At 52.1% G+C, this 20,634-nt stretch overlaps 1 protein-coding gene across 1 annotated transcript in view; it reads left to right on the top strand.

Annotated features, from left to right (window-relative positions):
- PREX1 (phosphatidylinositol-3,4,5-trisphosphate dependent Rac exchange factor 1) overlaps positions 1-20,634 on the top strand; it is a 174,065-nt gene that overhangs the window by 128,494 nt on the left and 24,937 nt on the right. The window contains exons 14-19 of the mRNA XM_036902039.2: positions 2,267-2,342; positions 9,775-9,847; positions 14,416-14,558; positions 16,168-16,260; positions 17,247-17,395; positions 19,096-19,181. Of these exons, the coding sequence (XP_036757934.2) occupies positions 2,267-2,342; positions 9,775-9,847; positions 14,416-14,558; positions 16,168-16,260; positions 17,247-17,395; positions 19,096-19,181 (620 nt within the window). The remainder of the gene's footprint in view (positions 1-2,266; positions 2,343-9,774; positions 9,848-14,415; positions 14,559-16,167; positions 16,261-17,246; positions 17,396-19,095; positions 19,182-20,634) is intronic.

Genomic DNA, 20,634 nt, shown 5'->3' with positions numbered 1-20,634 from the left:
GGCAAAGGGTGCCAGTTTGAATCTCAGCCTGCTAGTTACCTGCTGAGTGATCTTGGGCAGAATTAATTAACTTCCTGGCACCTCAACTTTTCCTCGGAATGGTGATAATAACAGGATCGACCCCAGGACTTTTGCACTTGCTGTCCCCTCTGCCTGAAATGCTCTTCCCCTACATATCTGCGTATTTGCTCCTTTACTTCCTTCAAATGTCACCAAGTCTGAAGGGCCTTCCCTGACCCCCTTTCTAAAGTATCGCCCACCATCTGGTACACACTATCCTCCTTACTTCACTTTGGTTTTCTTCTTGAAAGTTGACATATTATATATTCATTTCTTTTTTTTTTTTTTTTTAGATAATTATTTTTTATTGAAGGGTAGTTGACACACAGTATTACATTAGTTTCAGGTGTACAACACAGTGATTCAACATTTATATACATGATAATTCTAGGTACCAGCTATCACCATACCAAGTTGTTACGATATTTTGACTATATTCCTTATGCTATACATTACATCCTGGTTACTTATTTATTTTACAACTGGAAGTGTGTATTTTTTTTTGTTGTTTTGTTTTTTTTTATATATTCATTTCTTTATCTGTGTACTGTCTTTCCTCCCCACTGAATTGTGAACTCACCAGTAGAGGGGAATTTACTCACTGCTGTTTTGCCTGACTCTTGAACAGCACCTCGAGTGGCACTATTCCAGTAGACCTGTCCACACTGGTAAAAATGCTTTAAGTCTGTGCTGCCCAGTAGCATAGCCACCAGTTAGTTACATGTGGCTTTCATACCCTTGAGACCAGGAATGTGATTTTAAGTTTGATTTAATAGGAATCATTTGAAAAATGGCTACATACTGAAGAGTGCAGGTCTAGGGTAAAAGTACCACCCAGTAAATGTTTGTAGAGTGAATATTGGAAAGTAATTAACCTTTTACCTCTGTTTCTGCATCTGTGGAATGGGCATAAGAATAGCTCCCATCGCTTGGGTGTCATGAGGATTAAATTTGAATGGCGCCTGGCACGTAGGAGTGAGTGCTGCATAAATGTCAGCAATTGGTTGTTCTCTTTACCGTGAAGCTCATGGCTGTGGATGAAGGGACAGAGAAGGTGACCTGATTCTTAATCCTGCTGCAGATTCCTCTGCCTTCCTGTCCTGACAGCTCTCAGAGGAGCAGAGAGGAAGGGCCTTTTCCTGGCATTCGCTGGCCTCGTTGGAGGTCAGGCCCTGGGGACCATTTGCACGTCCAGACCCACCTCCACCTCCCCTGCGGCCTCTGTGCCAGTCCCAGAAGGCAGGCGGGCTGCCTTGGTCCAGCCTTTGCCCTTGCAGGAAAGGCCCCTCCATCAGCCCCTGAAGAAGGAGGTGGCAGGGGCCGTAAGCGGGTCTCTGCTTAGTGTGCGTGTGGCTTGCTGGATTCCCTAGTTCCTAAGAGCCAGAGAAAAGCTCCCCAACCGGACTTCATCAGCCTCGGCATGGGCTGGCCGTGTGAACTCATTTTCGTCAGCATCAAAGGCTGAGAAATCGTTGCAGTTCAGTTGTGAGTTCAGCACAGCCCTTTGGACAAGACTCACCCAGAATTTAGAGCCCACACAGGTCAGAGCATTCACTTCAGGAAGGAACTAGGCATGTCACAGTCCCTCGCCCTTGCCTAGTCCTGATGCCCCACACCAGCCCACGGACAGGCATTTCCGTGCTGGAATAGTTTCATTACCTTTGAACACATGAACGTTAACAATAAGACAAAAGGGAGGAAAGAATTGAGAGGGTTTTCTCCCTACACAGAGTAAAGCAGGTTTCTGTAGCTTTGGGTTATTGCCGTTTGGGGCTGGCTAATTCTTTCAGGGGCTGTTCTGGGCATTTTTGGATATTTAGTGGCATCCTCGGTCTCTACCTGCTAGAGGCCGCCTGCCAGGCCATGACAGCCAAAAATGTCTCTAGACACAGCCAAGTATTCCTTTGCGGGCAGAGTCGCCTCTGTTGGAGACCCCCTGGGGTAGGGAGAGGAGAGTTTACAGAGCCATTAGCTCCTGCCCTCTCAGTGTAGGTGAGAATGGGGTCCTGGGCTGGGACACACCTGCCCTGGGTCACACTGTGAGTTACGTGTGGCGTCCGGGCCAAGACTCCCTGCCCAGTGCTCTCCCCCGCCCTCCCCCTCCCCCCCGTGGCTTGGATCCTGAGCATGTGGTCCAGCCAGGAGACTGGGACTGCCCTCACCTCCCTGCTGCCCGTCCACTTATGGTGGGCTTCCTCCTCTGCAGAGACCGCGATTACCACCTGAAGACATACAAGTCGGTGCTGCCTGGAAGCAAACTGGTGGACTGGCTGCTGGCTCAGGTGAGGACCCCCTTGAACGAGTGTGATCAGCTGGCTCGCTCTGCCCAGGACCGAGGGGCTAACCAGGATGTGGCCTTTGAATTTTTATCATTTTGTTTTACATTTTTCATTATTTTTTGCTTGCGGTAAAACATTCATAACACTGTCCTCACCATAAGAATGGTTCAGTGGCATTAAGTACACAGTTCAGTGGCCTTAAGTCCACTCGCATTTGCCACAGCCATCACCACCATCCTTCTCCGAGGCTCTTGGCATCTTGCAAAACTGAAACTGGGGGCTTGGAAAATCTGTTCATCAATTTTGCTGCAACTTCCCAAAGACGTTTGTTCCTTCACCATGCCGTGGATATTCCTGTCCGCTGCACCTGGTCCTCTCTGGCTCTCGTTCATGGGGCGATTACTCTGGGCCGGGCCCTGACTGGGCTTTGCTCATTATCTTGTTGAGTCCTCCAACCCACCGACAGATGGGGAACTGGGGCCCAGAGAGGCTGAGTGCCTGGTCCAAGGATACACAGCCTTGCAGTGGCAAAGCTGGGACTCAGATGGGCCTGTTCCCCACTGATGCCTCGGCTCGTGAACTTTTCAGGGAGCTCATAGGATGTTCATTTTCAGTCTGTGGAAAGAGCATGTTGGCTCCAAAGACGACAAAACAACTGTGAAATCGAAATGGATAAATGTTTAAACATTTACAGAGCACAACTTTATGTCAGCCTCATTAACTGTTAAATTTAGCGTTCATGAGAACCTCATTCCGTTCGAAAACAATTTGCTGGCTGGATTTTCCCATGTCACACAAATTCCCGATGATTGCCTAGAAATCATAGCCAATCTGTAAAGTAAATGTTTCTTGGCCCCAAATAACTTTAAAAGCAAGTATAGAAAAATCCTTGAAAAATACTTTTTTCAAGTCAGAAAAGCATATTTAACATAGGATATGGGTGCATTTTAATATGTTTGCTGTGATGTGGGACCCTAAAGCCCAGGAGTCTTGAAACAACCCTGGATTTGAATTTAGATGTGCACATGGGAGCAGCACAGAGCATCTCACTGCTGTGTTGCCCTGCCCTCTCCCTAGGATCCTGTGAAACCAGCTCAGAGCATGTGCTTTATTTATAGTGAGGCAGACCTGGGTTCAAATCCCAGCTCTGCCGCTTCCTAGCTGCTGGTCTTGGACAAGCTAATCAAACAATCTCTGCCTGATTTTCCACACCTGTACAATGCAACTGAAACCCATAGCTTCCCCTTTGGATTATTTTCAGGGTTCACTGAGGGAATCATGTAATGTGTATTGAGTGGGGTCATTTGAAGACACCTGAGGGAGGTGGGGAGCAAGCCAGGGGGCCGTCTGGGGTGCAGCCTTTTCTGAGGGGCATCACCTTGGAGCCTCTGAATGGGGTGGGTCTGGGTGTCTGAGAGCAGCATGAAGGCCTGGAGTGCGTGGCTGGAGAGGCCTGAGTGAGAGGGAGGGGTGTCGGGGAAGCCAGCAGGCGGCCAGTCACATGGGGCCTTGTGGGCGACTGGGAGGGCTTGGGCCGCTGCAGGGCTCTGAGCACAGAAGGGACTGTGTGACTTGGTGGATAAGATCCCTCCAGCTGTGTGTGGAGCCCGGATGGTCAGGGGAATGAGGCTGGCAGATGGGAGACCAGGAAGGAGGCAGCTTCAGAACTCCAGGAGGGGAGCATGGTGGCTGGGAACCGCATGGCTGTGGGGAAGGTGGTCACAGTCTGGATATTTTGAAGGCAGACCTAATCAGAGATAGGTGGGTGGAGGAGTGTGAGAGGTGAGAGACAGAGAGGGGTCTTGAACTACTCCAAAGTCCTTGGCTGAGCTGGGGAGGCCCAGGACTGTGCCCTGGAGCACCCAGCAAGGAAGAGAACCAGCTAAAGCAATCGCCAGCATTGGTGTCTCTCTGGTGATTGGTGTCGGGCATGGCGGGGCCTGCTTGTGGCCAGTGCTGCCAGGGAAGCTGTGGTCCTGGCTGAAGGCCCCCTGGAGTAGCCTGAGTCATTGTCAGTCCTGAGGATGCCTGCATCCGCCACCAGCATCCTGTTGCAAGTGGAGCAGGGGGAGGATGGTGGAGTGAAGGTTGCAGCTGACCACAGAATGTGTCTGTCCACCTCAGCAGACCTGCCACGGCTTGGCTGAGTCTGAGCACACAGGGAATCTCATTTGCAGGATGATGACTTCCATGAGATTGACCAAAAGACAACTGGCATCTGGTTCTGCGTCAGGGAAAGGGGGAGGAGGGTGTGTGTGGGTCTGTCAGTGGGGGAGAGGTTGGTGATGAGGATGTGACCTTGAAGACCAGTTGCAGTGAGTCTTGATTTCAAGAGTCATCCCCACCTTGTACCTTGCAGGAAACTACAAGCATATAATTGTGTAGTTTAGGAGGGCTATTTTGCTTTGAACATGTCTTCATTCCTAACTTCCAGATTATTCTGATCCTTGAAACAAAATGTTGATTGACATCCACTGGATCAGCTAGAATTGCTTTTGGCTGCATGTAATAGGAAACCTGACTTATGTGGTAAACACATTTTTCTCTCACATAGCTAGGCATCCAGAGTTCATGATCCTAGAGTTCAACAATGCCATCTACACCCAGGCTCTTTGCATCTTTCTGTTCTGCTGTCTTCTTGCTAGATGCCTCATAGTCAAAAGATGGCTGCCACAGCTCCAGGCATCACATCTTTGTAGACGTATGGCCAAAGGCAGGCAGCAGGGACATTTGGAAATAACTTTCTTACTCTGTTTATTGGGGGCGGAAACCTCCTCCCCTCCCCAGTGGTCCTCCCTTTAAATTGGCCAGATGGGTCCCACATGTACCCCTAAACCACTCCTTGGGGAAGAAAACAGGGATTGCTGAGAATGGCTTAGAGCTCTTCAGAATTCATGCCTTGAGACTGGGAGAGGGGCTCCCTACCCACCACTTGAATGAATCAGAGTTCTTTGAACTCTGAGGACAAGTTGGGGTGGGAGGGTATTATTTCTTTGATAGATAACCTATGCTCTGTGTCAGTTCTGATCCCCTCTGTGCATTATCTCAATCCTCTGAGCAACCTGAGGAAAACACTGTTATCCTCATTTTACTGATGAAGGCACTGAGGCTCAGGTTATGTAACTTGCCTCAGGACACACAGAACTAGGGAACTCCTATAAGATTGTATGTTTTGGGGGCTGTCATCATGCCATAATAGTCAATACCAATAATAATAGCCCTCTTTATTGATTATAGCCTATCCTGTGGAATCTGAGCAGGGAGTGCCACTCAGGGGTGACAGAAGCCCTGGGAAATCAAGGGCAAATCTGGGAATTGAAAATAAAAATGGGGAAATGAAGCTGAGGCTGAGGAATTGCCTCTGGTCACCTGGGTCAGGCAGGGGCGTGAGCCTGGGGGTGACGCTCCGGAGTTCGCTCCCATCGCCTCTCTGCTCCATGGCTCCTGGTCTGTGCTGCCAGGGCTCCAGGATGGCCCAGGCTGTGGCTGTCAAATGGAAGGCAGGGAGTCATTGGGCTGGGCCCAGAGCCAGGGGCAGCCATGCTCAAATCTGCCAGCTCCTGGACAGACTCAGCAGAAATGTGCCCACAGTACCCTCCACTTTGACTACCACCCCGAGGCGGATGGCAGGTGCTGACAGCTGCAGCAGGTGTAGCATAAGGGAAGGGGCCGTAGTGGGAGAAGGCAAAGGGCCAGGCTGGCAGCTCGAGGCACTGACGGAGCAAGCAAGGCATAAACAGGGGCAGGGCAGCAGCCCTGGTCGTGACCCTGGGCATCTAACCTCTCGGAGCCTCAGTCTCCATATCTGTAGCATGGTGGTAGGGGGAGGGTCCGGCTCTGAATGGGTTCCATTCTCATGGTGTGACCTTGGGCAAGTGCCAAGCCTGTCTGTGCCTCAGTTTGTTCATCTGTCGTTTGGGTAATCAGAGTGATTGCCTCTGGGTTGACCATCAAGGTTGAGTGAGATTGTGCAGCCCTTGGCCTGCACCGGGTCAGTGAGAGGCATCCTTGGGCCCTGTCATGGGGTTTCAGAATTCACGGGCAGAGGGGCCTCCTGATGCCCTGTGTGAGTTGCCCCCCACTGTGTTCCTTCTCTCAGTCCTGCTTTGCCTCTGCCACCTTCGCCTGGGTGGTTCTCCCTAATGAGAAACAGCTAAGCAGGAAGAGCTCACATTTATCCCATGTTCCCTCCATGCCAGAGGTTGGGCCAAGAGTCTGCATAGAGCATCTCATTTAATCCTCACAAGAACTCTGTGTAGTGTGGACACAATTATTTCCCCCCATTTTAGGGACATGGAAATCGAGGCAGGTAGAGGGGAATTCAGGATCAGTTTCCAAATTGGGTTTGCCATTCATTCATTCATTCATTCATTCTACAGGCATTTTTTTGTGCCTCATTAAGTGCTAGATACTGTGCGTGCTTCAAGGCGGGGACATGCGGTAACCATGACAGGCACTGGCGCTGTCCACTGGAGCTGACATTCTAGAGGGAGACACACCTTAAAGGGAATGGGGGTGCTGATTCTGCTGGAGAGCAGGGTCCTGAAAGAATGAGTTTATTTCAGATTGGGACAGGTGCAATGCAGCTGTTAGACAAGGTGACGAGAGCGTAGCAGGATGTGCGGTGGAGGGGCAGGGGGCTGCTTAGGGCAGGTAGGGAAAGTCTGCTTCGAGGAGCGACATGGGTCCTGAGACCTGAAACACCAGGGCAGGGCATTCTGGGGGAGGAAAGAGCAAGTGCAAAGGCCCCGAGGCAAGTCATGTTTGTATGTGGAAGGAGCAGCCCGGAGGCCAGTGTGGCTGGAGACCCCAGCATAGGGGGCAAGGAGGGGAGATGGGGGGGAGGTGTGGCTCTGAGATGGCACAGGGCTGTGTGTGCCTGTGCCTTCCTTCAGGAGGGGAGACAGCGGTGACTTGTCAACTTGTGGTTTCCCTGCAGCTGGTGGGATGTGGGGTGGGGGTTTATTTCTCAGGCGGTGGGCTCATCCAGGGTCGGCGTGTTTCACTGTTAACCTGAGAATCTTGCTGCTGTTCTAACTTTAGGAGACTCCCTGTGGTCACTCCAGGGCCCTTTGGGGAGTAGGAGGTGCAGAGATAGGCTGGGATGGTCTGGGAGCCCAGACTGTGAGTGCCCCAGAAGCCAGGTGGGCTCCAGACGCCTGCCCGGGCCTCCTGGCTGCAGAGCTCCTCCTGTCTGCCACCTGGAGCAGGCTGTGCCTCCCCTGCTGGTCCCTCGCAGCGGGCGGGCGGCTGCTCCGGATGCATCTATCTCATGGATGGCTGCCCGCCCTGGCAGGGCTCTGAGCAGGCCGGCCCTCCAGCCACGGGCTTGGGGTCCCACAGGAGAGATTTGTCTTCCTCCAGTCAGTCTGGGGCAGCCAGTACAGCAAAGTACTGAGGCCAGCGGCCCACCCAGCCCTCTGCACTGGGGCTGAGCCCCAGCCTTGACAGCTTGAGTCCCGCGGTCTCTGGCATTCATTTCTCCTTTAGCTGGGAAATTCCCTCCGTGGCCCTTCTGCTGCTGCTGAGAGGGGGACAGTCAAAGCCTTGGCCTGCCTGTATTGGGCAAGTGCCTCTCAGAACAACTGCTCACTTTGGAAGTTGTTTAAATGAGAGGCTGTCTGAACGTAGTTGAAGCTCATTGACTGGCTACAACAAGCTCCTGTGTGATTTGGCCCCTGCTGACAATGTCTTTATTTAATAAACAGTTATTTATTGAGCACCTGCTATATGCCAGGCCCTGTTCTAAGCACTTAGGTTTCAGAAGAGAACACGACAGATCACACTCCTTGCCCTTATGGAGCTCATACTTCACTCACCCTCTCCTTGCCAGCCACGCTGCCCTTTGTGTCCAAGCTTTGCCCTGCCGCTGGACCTTTGTCTGTGCTGTTTCCTCCGCCTGTCACACCCCCTTCCCATGGACACACACACAGCTTACACAGTTTACCTGGATGTAGTGTGGTTTTTGGTGCATGAAGCAGAAATGAATTCTGGCTAACTTCAGAAAAGAAAAAGATGACGATGGCTTATCGGCAGGCTGTGGTGCGCCCAGGGTCAGGGGGAGACCCAGGAGCCAGGCCTTAGAAAGAGCTGGCACCAGGAAACGTCCAGCTTCTCGGGAGCAGTTGCTGAGGGGCACCGTCTTTAGGGGACTGCTCTTGGGGAGAATCAGCACCAGTGGTTCCAGTCGTTGGGGTCCTCCACTCACGGGTCATGTTCCTGGGGAGGGAGCAGCATCTCATTGGCATCGCGTGTCTTGTGTCCTCACCCAGCCTGGGGGTGGCAGCCTTGAGGGACTGTCCCACCAAAATGGCAGTCCACAAGGGGGAATGAGCCCTAAAGGAGGGCCCACTCCGGCCATGCCTGCTCATTCTTCAGTTTTGGGGTGATGTCACTTCCTCGGGGAGTCCCTGAGATGAACCAGATGCCCCTGGTGTAAAGTGTCCCACTTAGGGGTGTTTCAATTGCAAGGACAGAAAACCTGACTCAGCAGTGGCCTGAGCAGACACCCATGCTGCGTACCAGTCGTGCCACATTTCAAGAACCCTCCTTCCTTTGCTCCACCATCCTTAGCAGTGTCTGCCACCTTGGTAACAAGTAGCTCAGAAGCCCCACCTGTCACTTCCTCACCTGGCCTCCTCCCAGGCAGGGAGGGTATTTCCCAGAATGTCCTGGCAGGCTTCCGCAGATGCCTCACTGTCTAGAGCCAGGTCAGTGAAGAATTAAACTTGGTTTCAGTTCCAAAAATCCAACTACAGAGGCTGAAAGAAATTAGGGGTTTATTTTTCTTTAGTATGAGAGAAGCCTAGAGGGTGGTGGTCCAGAGAGCTAGGGCAGCCTCATGATGTCTTTGGGGACCACATTCTGGCTTTCTTACTGCTTTGCCATTTATAACATGTTTCTGTCCTTGAGGTCACACTCTGCTCTAGAATGACTGCAGGAGCTCCAGCAATCACATCTTTGTTCCAGGCAGGAGGAAAAGAAAGGAGAGGACAGAAACAAAGAGAGTTTGGGCAAAGTTCTTTACCAGTGATTTCTGTGTATATCTCATTGACCACCTTTAGCTGCAAGGAAGGCTGGGATTTGTGGTTGTCTAGATAGATGCATTGCTGCCTGCAACAGTGAGGGTTCCAGTCTAGGGCAGGATTGGGGAAATGGTTGTTGCTAAGCAACCAGCAGTGTTGCCACATAAAATCTCCATTTCTCCTTTGTGGTGTTTATCTAATGATATGCAATGTATTATCACAAATACAATTAAATACTTTTCTTATCTGGGCTTTATTAAAAACAATCACAAATACATTTGAGGGATACCACAGGAAACAGAGCAGACACAGCCCTGCCCTCATGGGGCCTCCATTCTAGGGGTGGTGGTGGGCACACCTCACTCAGGTGCCAGTGGACCTAACGCCCTTCCCTTTCTGTTCCGTTCCAGGGTGATTGCCAGACGCGGGAGGAGGCAGTGGCGCTTGGCGTGGGCCTGTGTAACAATAGCTTCATGCACCACGGTAACCCGCCCCTTCCCCTCAGCCCAGTCTCCTGGGGGTCTGCCCTAGAATAGAATAGCTGGCAGGGACGCTTGTCCTGTTGCATTTTACAGGGAGGGGAAACTGAGGCCCAGACAGAGCAAGCTGTGGGCTGGAGGCTGCTCAGCATGTTGGTGGATGAGTCCAGGCTAGATGCTGGGTCTGGGACCATGTAGACCACTGGGGGCCCACCCTTCCTTTCCCCTGTTCTGCCCTGACTGAGAGGTCACTTCGGGTGTCCAGTGGGGACAAGGTACTGGTTGAGCTTGGCTGGAGAATGGACTAGATTTGAAATCAAATGCATGGACTTCCTGTGTCCTCCCTCCAGGATGGGAGGTGGCCTCCCAGGTGGACAGTGAGGCCAGATGATGCAGGCCTGGCCCAGGGCTTCCATGGAGAGGACAGGAGAGGGCTTTGTGGAGATGGGGCAGGCAGGTCATGAGCCTGAGAGGAGGCCAGGCAGGCAGGTGCCTTACCCCTCAGATAAGCCGCTCTCTCCATGGGAGAAGCATGTGAGAGAGGTAGAGATGGGGACGGTCCTGACATGATCCAGAGGCGGGAAGCTGGGGAAGAAGGGGGAGAAAATGGCTCCACTGGCACCATTTTAAATGAAAACAGAAGCTAATACTCTGTGTGCCTGGCCTCTTTCTAAGCCTTTCTCTATGCTAATTAGTTTAATCCTTGTAATTGTCCTTTGATATTGGTATTAATATCATCCTTACTTACAGATGAGAAAATAGAAGCCCAGACAGTTAAGATACTCAAGGTCACAGAGCAAATAGGAGCCAGGATTGGAATCCAGGTGGGCTGGCTTCCCAGCCACACGCTCAGCCATACAGCTCCGTGGCCTTTGCCCTCACCTGCCCTGGGGGAGTGCCGAGTCTCCTACCCTTTCAGCAGGACAGGTAGACTTTTAGCCCCCACCATGGAGCCTTTCTCCTGTTTCTAGAACACTCCCTGGCCTTGGCACTGCCCTGTCCCTTGCCTGGGGTGCCCTTCCCTAGCTGCCTTCCCCCCTCATTTGTTGAGTGTCTCTGCCTCAGTTCCCCCCTCCCTGGCAAGGCCTCACCGACCGCCGTGGCTGAAATGGTTCCTCTTCCTCCTTGCTCTCTGCACTGTTTGATTCCCTTTTCTTCAGGGAGCCGCTTGCTTCCTGTCAGACTGCCTCCATGCTTCCCTTCTGCCTTTGTTCCTTCTGCTGTACCCAGCAGTGCCTGCTGTGTGCAGGCACTGGCTGGGCCCTGGGGCTGGAGCTGAACAAGACAGGTGCGGGTCCTGCTCCGGAAACTCAGCCTAGTGTGCACCTGCGTGTGCGCGTGCACATGTGAGTCAGTCGACAACGTCATGAGTATGTCTCCCAGAATATCACGGCCGTGCGAGGAGGACTTTGGCTTTCACTGCATTGAGGGGGGCGTCCTGGGAGGGTCCTGAGCAGAGGAGGGCCATGCCTGACTTAGGTCCTCACAGGATCCTTCTGGCTGCCTGTGGGGGATGTCTGAGGATGAGGGCAAAAGCAGGGGGGCTGTGAGGCGCCCGTGACAGTCCAGGCGAAGGACGATGTGGCTTGCGCCCTGGTGGGCAGGGAGGGGGTGACTGGAGGCCTTTGGTCGTTCCTCCTCCCAGCTCTGTTTCATGCTCTAACTCAGAGTTCAGCACACCCTGCAAAGGGGCTGACGGTAAGTATTTTAGGCTTTGCAGGCTGCAGGGTCTCTGTCACAGCCTAACATTACAGCATAAAAGCAGCTACAGGCAGTCCATAAACAAGTGGATGTGGCTGTGTGCCAATAAAACTTTATTTAGAAAAACAGAGGTGGTGGGCCATAGTTTCCTACCCCTGGTCTGGCTGCTGGATCTGTGGTCCCTTCATCAGGGTGAGAGATGCCAGTGAGATGAAAGCTCATCAGGTCTGGCTTCTGCCTCGTAGTTGGCAGCCCTGCTTCTAGGCCTGAAATAGCTGACTTCCAGCAAGCCGTGCCCCTCTCTGGGCCTCAGTGTCTCCATCTTTCTGCTGGAGGCCTTGCTGCCCCCTCCCCCTCTGAGCTCTGCATGGCCGCGGCTCCTCCCCGGCTGCCTGTTTGCCCAACCCAGGTGGACAAGTCGGGCCCTGCCAGGGCAGCCTTGGTCGTTCCTGCCCATCGGTCCGCCTCACCAAAGTCCCTCATTCCCAGAAGCTGCTGTGTTCCCCGCGGGGCCCTCTGACAGCTCCTCCATCCCTCCTGCCAGTCAGTTGGGTAGAGCCTCTCATTTGTGGGTGAGAGTAATTAGGGGTCCACCCCAGCTGCTGTTCTGGGAAAGCTGCAGGCTGAGGACGTTCTGGGGGGGGGGGGTGACTCCCAGGCAGCACCGACGCCCTCAGGCCCTCAGGGAGACAGACTGCAGGACGTGGCCTCTGCTCCCTTGCGCCTGCCACAAACTCAGAAATAGGCTAAAATAGGCAAGGGCCAAATCCTCGTGTTGTGGCTGCTGCAAATTGCATGTACTGGAACAGAGGTATTAGGGGGCAGGGGGCCTGCATGACGCCTCTGTGGCATCTGACCTGGGCTTGCAGGGCCCTGAGGTTTCCTCAGGGAGGGACCCATGAGGCTGGTGGTCTGGCCTCTCACTTTAGGCTCATACAGGGAAACTGAGGCTCAACGTTTAATCCTTGCAGCCATCCCAGGAAGTTGGTGCTATTATTATCCCTGTAGATGAGGAAACGGAGGCCCAGAGAATCTAAAAGGGCATGAAGGTTGGAAGGGAGCGTCAGGGATTTGAAGCTGCCTGTGGCCTCTACTGAAAGGTGGGAGTGGTTGGACCCGGACTTGGGTGTCACAGCTGTTACCTCAAACATTTCAGCCCAGACACAACGTGGTGTCCTGCCCCACCCACTCCCCAAGTCTTTTAGCCTGATGTTTACAGGGAGGTAATGCCAGCCTGGCTCCCCAACTCTGGGGAAAGCAGCAATTTATGTGTCTGTTCTTTCCAAAGAGTAATAGGGGTGGCCAGGAAAGATGCTCACCATCTAGACGCCCTGGGCCAGGGAGGAAAAAGAAGAGAAGGCCTTCTGCCTCTTTATTTGGTTACCAAGTGGGTAAACAGCCTGTCTTCAGGGATGGCAGGGTGTTGCAAAGCTGAGGCAGCTGGTGTTGCTTCTTTCAGGCACCCAGTGAATGCAGACAACCGCCTTTACCAAACCGAGCCTGGATGGCCCTGCTTTATGGAATTCATCCCTGCCTCCATGGAGGAGCCCGCTTAGGCTCTGTGACCTCGGGCAGTTTGTTTAGCTTCTCTGGGCCTTTGTCTCCCCATCTGTAAAAGGGGTGCAGCAAATCCTTCCTTGTCTGAGGAGTAAATGAACCTAAGCCTGTGTCCCCCAAGTGCCTGGCACTAGTAGGTACTTAGTTAAACTGTCATCCACAGGGACCAGATCACATACTAGTTGTTACTGGTTATTTTTATTCATTTTCCGGGCTTGCCTTAGAACAGAGGTCAGAAAACATTTCCTGTAAAGGCCCAGATAATAAATATTTTAGGCTTTGTGGCCATACAATCTCTTGCAATTATTTAACTCTGTCATTGTGACACAAAAACAGTCCCAGACAATACATAACTAAATGGGTGTGGCTGTGTTCCAGTAAAACGAGGTTTATAAAAAGAGGCAGAGGGCCGGACTTGGCCCACAGGACCTGACTTTGCCACCCCCTGGTCCAAAGTGTTCTCATCATCGTCTGTTCCTGACTATTAGTGAGGTTCAGCCCCTTTTCACATTATTTGCTGCCCACTTGGGTTTCCCCATTTGTTAATTGTCTATTCATATCTTTGCCCATTTATCTATGAGTTTCTCAGCTTTCTCTGGTTGATTTGTTGGAGTTTCTTATATATTCTAGACACTTATTCCTTGTTGGTATTTTTAGACATTTAGAGTTATTTTTGAAACTGCCATCTGGTTATTTTCTTATTATTGAACAGAAGTCTTTATTTTTATGATAGTGTTTTCTGGGGAGTCTTGTACATGAACTCCTTTCCTACCCTAGGACAGAGATATTCTCTTGCATTTTATTTGGTGAGCTTTAGTTTTCCTGTTCATATTTAGGTCTTTAATCTATCAGGAGTTTATTGTATATGATGTGAGGTAGGGATTCAATTTATTTTTTCCCCTAAGTGAGTCAGTTTTCCCTACACCATCTGCAGAATGGTCCATGTGTTCATTCATCATCTGTCATATACTAAGTTCCATAAACACATAGTCCTCTTGTGTGATTTCTATTCCCTTCCACTGGCCCTCTATCTGTTTCTGCTATAGTTCCACACTCCTTTGTTACTATAGCTTTGTAATATGTCCTTATAGCAGGTGGGACAAGTTCAGATTTTTCAAGAGAAGTCAGAAAGCCAGACTTTTATGTGAAATATCCTAATAATTAGTGTTGGCACATGATTCTATTTAATAAAACCCTGTGCTAGCCAAACCAAACTTGTCCAGGGTCTGGTTTCTGTCTGTGGCTGCCAGTTAGCAAATGCTGTTGAAACCTTCCCATGAGCCTAACCGTGTGCTGCCTGCCTGTGGGTTTTAGTGCTGGAGAAGAGCGAGTTCAAGGACGAGTCCCAGTACTTCCGTTTCCACGCTGACGAGGAGATGGAGGGAACCAGCGGCAAGAACAAACAGCTGCGCAATGACTTCAAGCTGGTGGAGAACATTCTGGCCAAGCGCCTGCTGGTAGGAGCAGAACTGAGTTGCTGCATCTTCCTTCCCAGCCCCATTTGCAGGCCTAGGACCTGGGTGACCTTCAGGTTATGGCTAGAGAAGTTGGGCTCAACTTTGAGCACTAAAGACTATGGGGGGTTCTAGGTGGTGGCTGGCAACACTGCCAAGAATCCAGGTCCCTTCACTGGGCGAGACTACCCTCTACAAAAGAGACTGGGCTTGCTGGGCTCCCTTCCTTTTCCTTTCCATCTCCCTTTGTCCACCCGACATCCCAGCCTAGCGTTGAGCAGAGAGGATGGCCTTCTGAAATGACTCAGCCTGCGTACAAAGCCTTCGGCCTTCTGGACTGGCACCCTGTCCATGTTCAGTTGCTGTAAATATCCCTGCAGCTAAGGTAGACCTTTGACCAGCCTGTTCAGATATTTAATCAGCCTAGCCCACCCAATCCTCTTTCTCTGCCTCCATTTTAATGCCTGGCCCATAGTAGGCAATCAAGAGAGAAGCTCAGAGCGGTCAGGTCTTTTGCTCCAGCCAGAGCTGGGGCTGAAGTCCGAGTAGGGGGCTGTCGTTCCGTCCAATTCCCATTTCTCCTGCTGTAAAGCCCTCCAGTGCCCTCCATCACTCTTAGGATAAAATGCAGTCTCTTCTCATGACCTACAAGATTCTTGCCTCTCCAGCTTCATCTCCTGTGCTCTCCCCTTCCTCACAGCCGCTCTGAACTCCTTTCTTATCCTCTCGTACCTTGCGGGCCTGATACAGGGCCTTTGCACATGCTGTGCCTGCTCCCTGGAGCGCTTCTCCACTCTTTATAAAGTTCTGTTCCTCTCTTAACTCAGGTCTCAGCTCAGAAGATTCCTCATCTGGCACCTCTTCTCTGCCGTGCTCTGTCCCTTTATGGGCTTTATTTTAATTCAAACTACATACACTCACTGCATCACATTCTGTATTTGTTTGTAGCCTGTCTTCCCCACCAGGCTGTCAGCTCCACAAGAGCAGGAGAACTCTGTCTTTGTCAATACTGTTTTCAGTGCCCAGTAAAGCACCTGGCCCACATGCTAGGCAGCAGCTCGGCAGGTATCTATTGAATGAATAACTTCATTTCCCAGTATCCCCACCACCACCGAACCCCAGAACCTCAGAACCTCCCAACCTGCCCGCCATCCTGCAATGGGAAGGGTCTGCTCCTCCCTGACCTCCCTTCCTATCCCCAAGGTCTTGGCAGCTGGACACCTTTGGATCTATTTTGTTCTTTAAGTACATTTTTACCAAGTACCTGTAGTATGCCAGCAGATGGGGAGACAGTGGCGCATTATGGAGAGACTCCATCCTCAGGTTGGGAGGGGGACAGGGGGAATGGCGATGAAAGGTGAATGCACCGTCAGTGCCAGTTGAGGTGTGGGCCAGGTGGCGTGTCTTCACTTGACAGGCATGTACTGCGCACCTACTGGGTGCTGGGTGCTGTTGTGTTTCACTCCATCCATCCTCCTGCCCTCCTGCAGCACCCCCCACCTTGTCCCCTGTGTGGCTGGGGCAGCGGGCTCACGGTCCCTTGAGAACTGAGGTGGGGCCGGCCCCAGCTCCCCTCTCTGCCTCACTCGTCTCTCCTGCCTCGGGCCCTCAGATCCTGCCTCAGGAGGAAGACTACGGCTTCGACATCGAGGAGAAGAACAAGGCCGTGGTGGTGAAGTCTGTCCAGAGGGGTTCCCTGGCTGAGGTGAGGCCTCTCAGAGCGGGAGTCTCTCTCCAGTTCCCGTGAGGAAGGCCAGCTCAGCAGATCCCGGAATGTCAGTGGTTCCTCCTTGCTCATGGCACGTGTGGGGAAACTGAGTTCAGGGCCTTCTTACCTAGAGTCTGGGGGAGTCAGGATAGAGCCCCCTGCCTGGGGTTGTTCACCCAGTTTGTGTGTGCTGCCAGCGCCCTCTCCTGGCCCTGTGGGGATGTGCAAGAAAAAGCAGGTTTCTGAATCAGGTGGTTTTCTGAATCAGCTGTGGTAATAGAAGAAACCAACGACCTGTGGCTTGAGCAGGACAAGTTTGTTGCTCTGTCACGGATGCAACATCTGGAGGAGGAGGGAGAGCAAGTCTGAGCCAAGGATTCAGCCCCAGGTCCTTGCGGCTGCTCCCTGGAGGTGTGGAAGTGCGTGGGGGAGGCGCCTGCCAGTTGTCCGGGCCCTCTGCTCGCTTCCTAGTAGCATTTAGGGATGCTTTTGCCTGCCGGTAGCCACATGCCCGCTCCACAGAGGCTGGAGCCCTAGGGCTTCATTTCCTGCTGTAAGTGGTTAGAAGGAGGCAGTTGGGAGGCTTGGATCAGGGCCAATATCTCTTCGACTCTCCTGGACAAGCCCTCATAGTCACCAGGTGGCCACCCCAGTTTGATGTCTCGTGTCCTCACATGGCAGGGAGGGAAGCAGGGGCAGGCCCAGGGCAGGCTCTCCTCAAGGAAAAATGTTTTTCCTGGTAGCGCCTTTGGCAGGCTTCCCTTCATTGCTCATTGGCCAGAACTGGTCTTGCCAGCGCCTTACCTGCTGACCTCGGAGGGGAGTGGGTTGCTCTGGTGGGCTCACGGTGGTAACACTTGGTCCCTGGGGCCGGCTCTGTGCTGCCTGAAGGCGCTCAAGGTTCCTCAGTGAGGAGAAGGGAGGCTAGTAACCTGGTGTGCATGTCTCCCCTGTCTCCCCCAACCCCACTGCCTCCCACCAAGATGGCTGGCCTGCAGGTGGGGAGGAAGATCTACTCCATCAATGAGGACCTGGTGTTCCTGAGGCCCTTTGCTGAGGTGGAGTCCATTCTCAACCAGTCTTTCTGCTCCCGCCGCCCCCTGCGCCTCCTGGTAGCCACCAAGGCCAAGGAGTGAGTGACCCCAGGGGTGGGGTGTCTGGCTGACTTTCCTCTCAGGTTGAGGAGTTGCCTGAGGGGCTAGGGGTGGTGGTGGGGGTCCCAAGCTGTCCTGCTTCCCCGTGGATGGGGCTCATTCTGCAGGCCCATGACACAAAGCTGGTACCTTCATTCATACAACAGATGCTCTCTGAGCACCCACCTATGCTTAGTGGTGATTCAGGCTCTGGGGATCCAGCCCCGTCTGGCTGGCTGTATTTCTGCCCTTCATAGAGCTCAGTCTAGTTGGAAGGTAGAGCAGGAGATAGACAAAAGAACATAAAATAGGGAAGTAAGGGACATACTGACCGAGGTGGTAAGTGTAGACCAGTATATAAAGCTGGGAAAGGAGATGGGCTGAGTGGAGGGATGGTGATCAGGGTGATGCCGCTGTGAACTGAAGTGAAGATCCGAAAGAGGTAAGGGAGGGAGTCAAGGGGAGGAAGGAAGTTCCAGGCAGAGGAAACAGCTGTGCAAAGACCCTGGGGTGGAGCTGTGACTGGCGCCTTTGAGGAACAGTGAGGAAGCTGATGGGGCTGGAGACGCGTGACTGAGAGGGAGGGTTGGGCAATGAGGTCAGCCAGACATGGAGGCCAGGCCCGGTGGGACCCTGTGCCCACGGTAAGGACCATGGAGCCCCTGGAAGTTTTGGAGCAGAGGCGAGGCATGATCCGATGTGGGCTCTCGCAGAATCCTTCTGGCTGCGGGTGGAGACCTGATTGTCGGGGCAAAGTGGAAATGGGGAGTGGCAAGGAGGCTGGAGGCCCGGCCTGCAGCGGTGTGAGATGTAGTCAGATACCAGATGTAGGAGGGAGAAGCATTTCCTATTTTAAAAAGTGTGCATTTGGTTTTCGCTTCTGTCTTCTATTTAAGGCAAGTGCTTCTGGTGTTTTATTGATGGGAGTGATGGAACGTTTTGAATATGATTATTTCAATGAAAAGGCAAAATGATTGATAGTTTGGTTGGTCTGTGGAAGCAGTGGAAATCCCAAGGAGGAATGTGCCTGCTTAAAGTTCATGGAACATCTGGGTTTGAGAACAGGCTCCCCAAATGGCTTTGTTTGGCAGGTGGGGATAGGGGGGACAATCCTGAGGCCCAGTGTGGGGAACATGCCCTCAGGAGGAAGCAGACAACTGCACTGAAGCCCCCGGATTAGCGCCATCCGCTGCCTGACCCTGGGCAGGTGCTGCCTGCTCTGCTCTGGTATTCTGTGCACAGAATGGCCAAGACCTAGGCTTTCAAACCATGCCCTTTAGGGAATGTGCGTGGGCATTTCTGGAGTCAGCACCAAGATGTGCTGGGTCACTTCTCACTGCCCCATCTGTGATTGTTGGCTAACATATTCACTGGTGGCCATGCTGGTCTGGCTACCAAGAAGCCTACTCTCACCAGCAGAATGGTGGAAAAGGTGTACAAGTGTGATCTGGAATCTCTGTGCATGGATTGAGTTTCAAGGGCAGACCAGGTGGTTCCAATTAATTGAGATTCTGTGGTGTGGTGGGCTCTGGTTAAATGAGGTTTCTCTATATATTTGGAAGCTGGAAAGCCTGGCACTGCTACTCTCAGGACTGGATTTCCCAAAAGCCTGGGGTGGGGGCAGGGTCTCCCCAGGGGGGCCTCCTGGGCTTTTGGGAGTGATGCTGCTTTTCCTCATGGCTGCTTCTGCTGGGTGCAGGGTCATCAAAGTCCCCGACCATCCAGAGGCTCTGTGCTTCCAGATCCGTGGAACTGCCCCACCGTATGTCTACGCTGTGGGGAGAGGTGAGTGGCAGCCTGACAGGGCGGGGAGCTCTGGGAGATGGTTGTCTGTGTGTGGCAGTTCAGAGCTGTCCACGTCGCTACTGCCAGGCTTATGCCTCATGGTGCACCATTACTGCTTACTTTCTTTGATTGAAGCCAAGGCTTGCAAACACAAATGCCTGTGTGAGACAGGCGGTTTCAAATGGGTGACAGAGAGGAAGACAATAGGGAGTGGTGAGGACTATGGCAAGGTGAAGAATGCATGTTCACTCTCAAAAGGGCAGTTCTTCTTTAGCTCAAGCTCATTATTAGCCAGGCAGGATTATTGCCAGAAACATGAATTTTGGCCACACTTCTAAGGCCACATCTAGCCCATGGGCCAACAGTTTGAGACCTCTGCTTTCTGTGTTGTCTTCTCCTTGCATGCTGTTTAAGGGGTTATGCTCTCTCAGAGATGAAATCGAATGGTCCCAGTGACTGAAATCAAATGGCTCCCACTCCTTTTTGCATCTAAAAGCCCCACTTTTAAAGTTTAAATGTTACTTGTCCACTTTGGTGGTCCTAGTTGTACTTTTAATACATATTGATTAAGAAAATACATGTCATGGCAAAGATACTAGGAATTTATTAATATTTTAAAGTAGGTTTTGATTTTATCTATCCTTAAAGCAGTTGTTCTCATCTGGGGCAGTTTCACTCCCCAGAGAGCATGTGTCAGTGTCTCTGGACAGTGAACAAAGATGTGATTGGTTGTCACAACTGGGCTGTGCGGATGCTGCTAAGTATCCCTGGTGCACAGGGCAGCCCCACAACAGAGCATCAGCCAGGCCAAAGGGTCAGCAGTGCTGGGGTGGAAAACCCTGCCTTAGAGCATCTGCAGAGGAGAATAGGTGTTAATAGGAGAACCAAGTAAAAATAGTAAAACAGCTGATACTTCTTGAACATTTACTGAGAACTGGGCGTGGGGCTAAGTGCTTTACATGTTTTAAATCACCAAATCTCTCAAGCAGCCTGTGAGCAGACATTATTAGTGTTTTCATTTTACAGATGAGGAAGCCAAGGCACAGAGAGATTGAGGAACTTGCTGAAGGTCACACAGTTGGTCAGTGGCAGAGCAGGGTTTAAGCCGAAGCCCCTGGGTCCGGTCCCATACTCCACACCATCATACCGTACAGGCCCGATAGTCTCCCATGTACAGACAATGCTTGGCATTCATTTGTGTTTCTAGACCTTTCATATTAACCACACAAAACCTTGGAGTCCAAGACCTACAGTTTGGGAATCATGGGTAGCTGAGAAAACATGCACTTGGAGCCTGGTAGATCAAATCCTGGCTTCTCCTAGCCGTGTGGCATTGGGCTTGCTGCTACTTCTCTGAGCCTCAGTTTCTTCTTCTGCACAGTGGGAGTGCCAGTCCCTGTCTTGCCCCCTGCAGTGGGTTGGAGAGTGGCTCCAGGGTGGGAGGGATGAAGGT

Source organism: Manis pentadactyla, chromosome 5 (assembly GCF_030020395.1).
Source record: "Manis pentadactyla isolate mManPen7 chromosome 5, mManPen7.hap1, whole genome shotgun sequence".
Classification (NCBI taxonomy): domain Eukaryota; kingdom Metazoa; phylum Chordata; class Mammalia; order Pholidota; family Manidae; genus Manis; species Manis pentadactyla.
The sequence above is the reverse complement of the archived record's forward strand: the minus strand, read 5'-3'. Positions and strand labels throughout refer to the sequence as shown.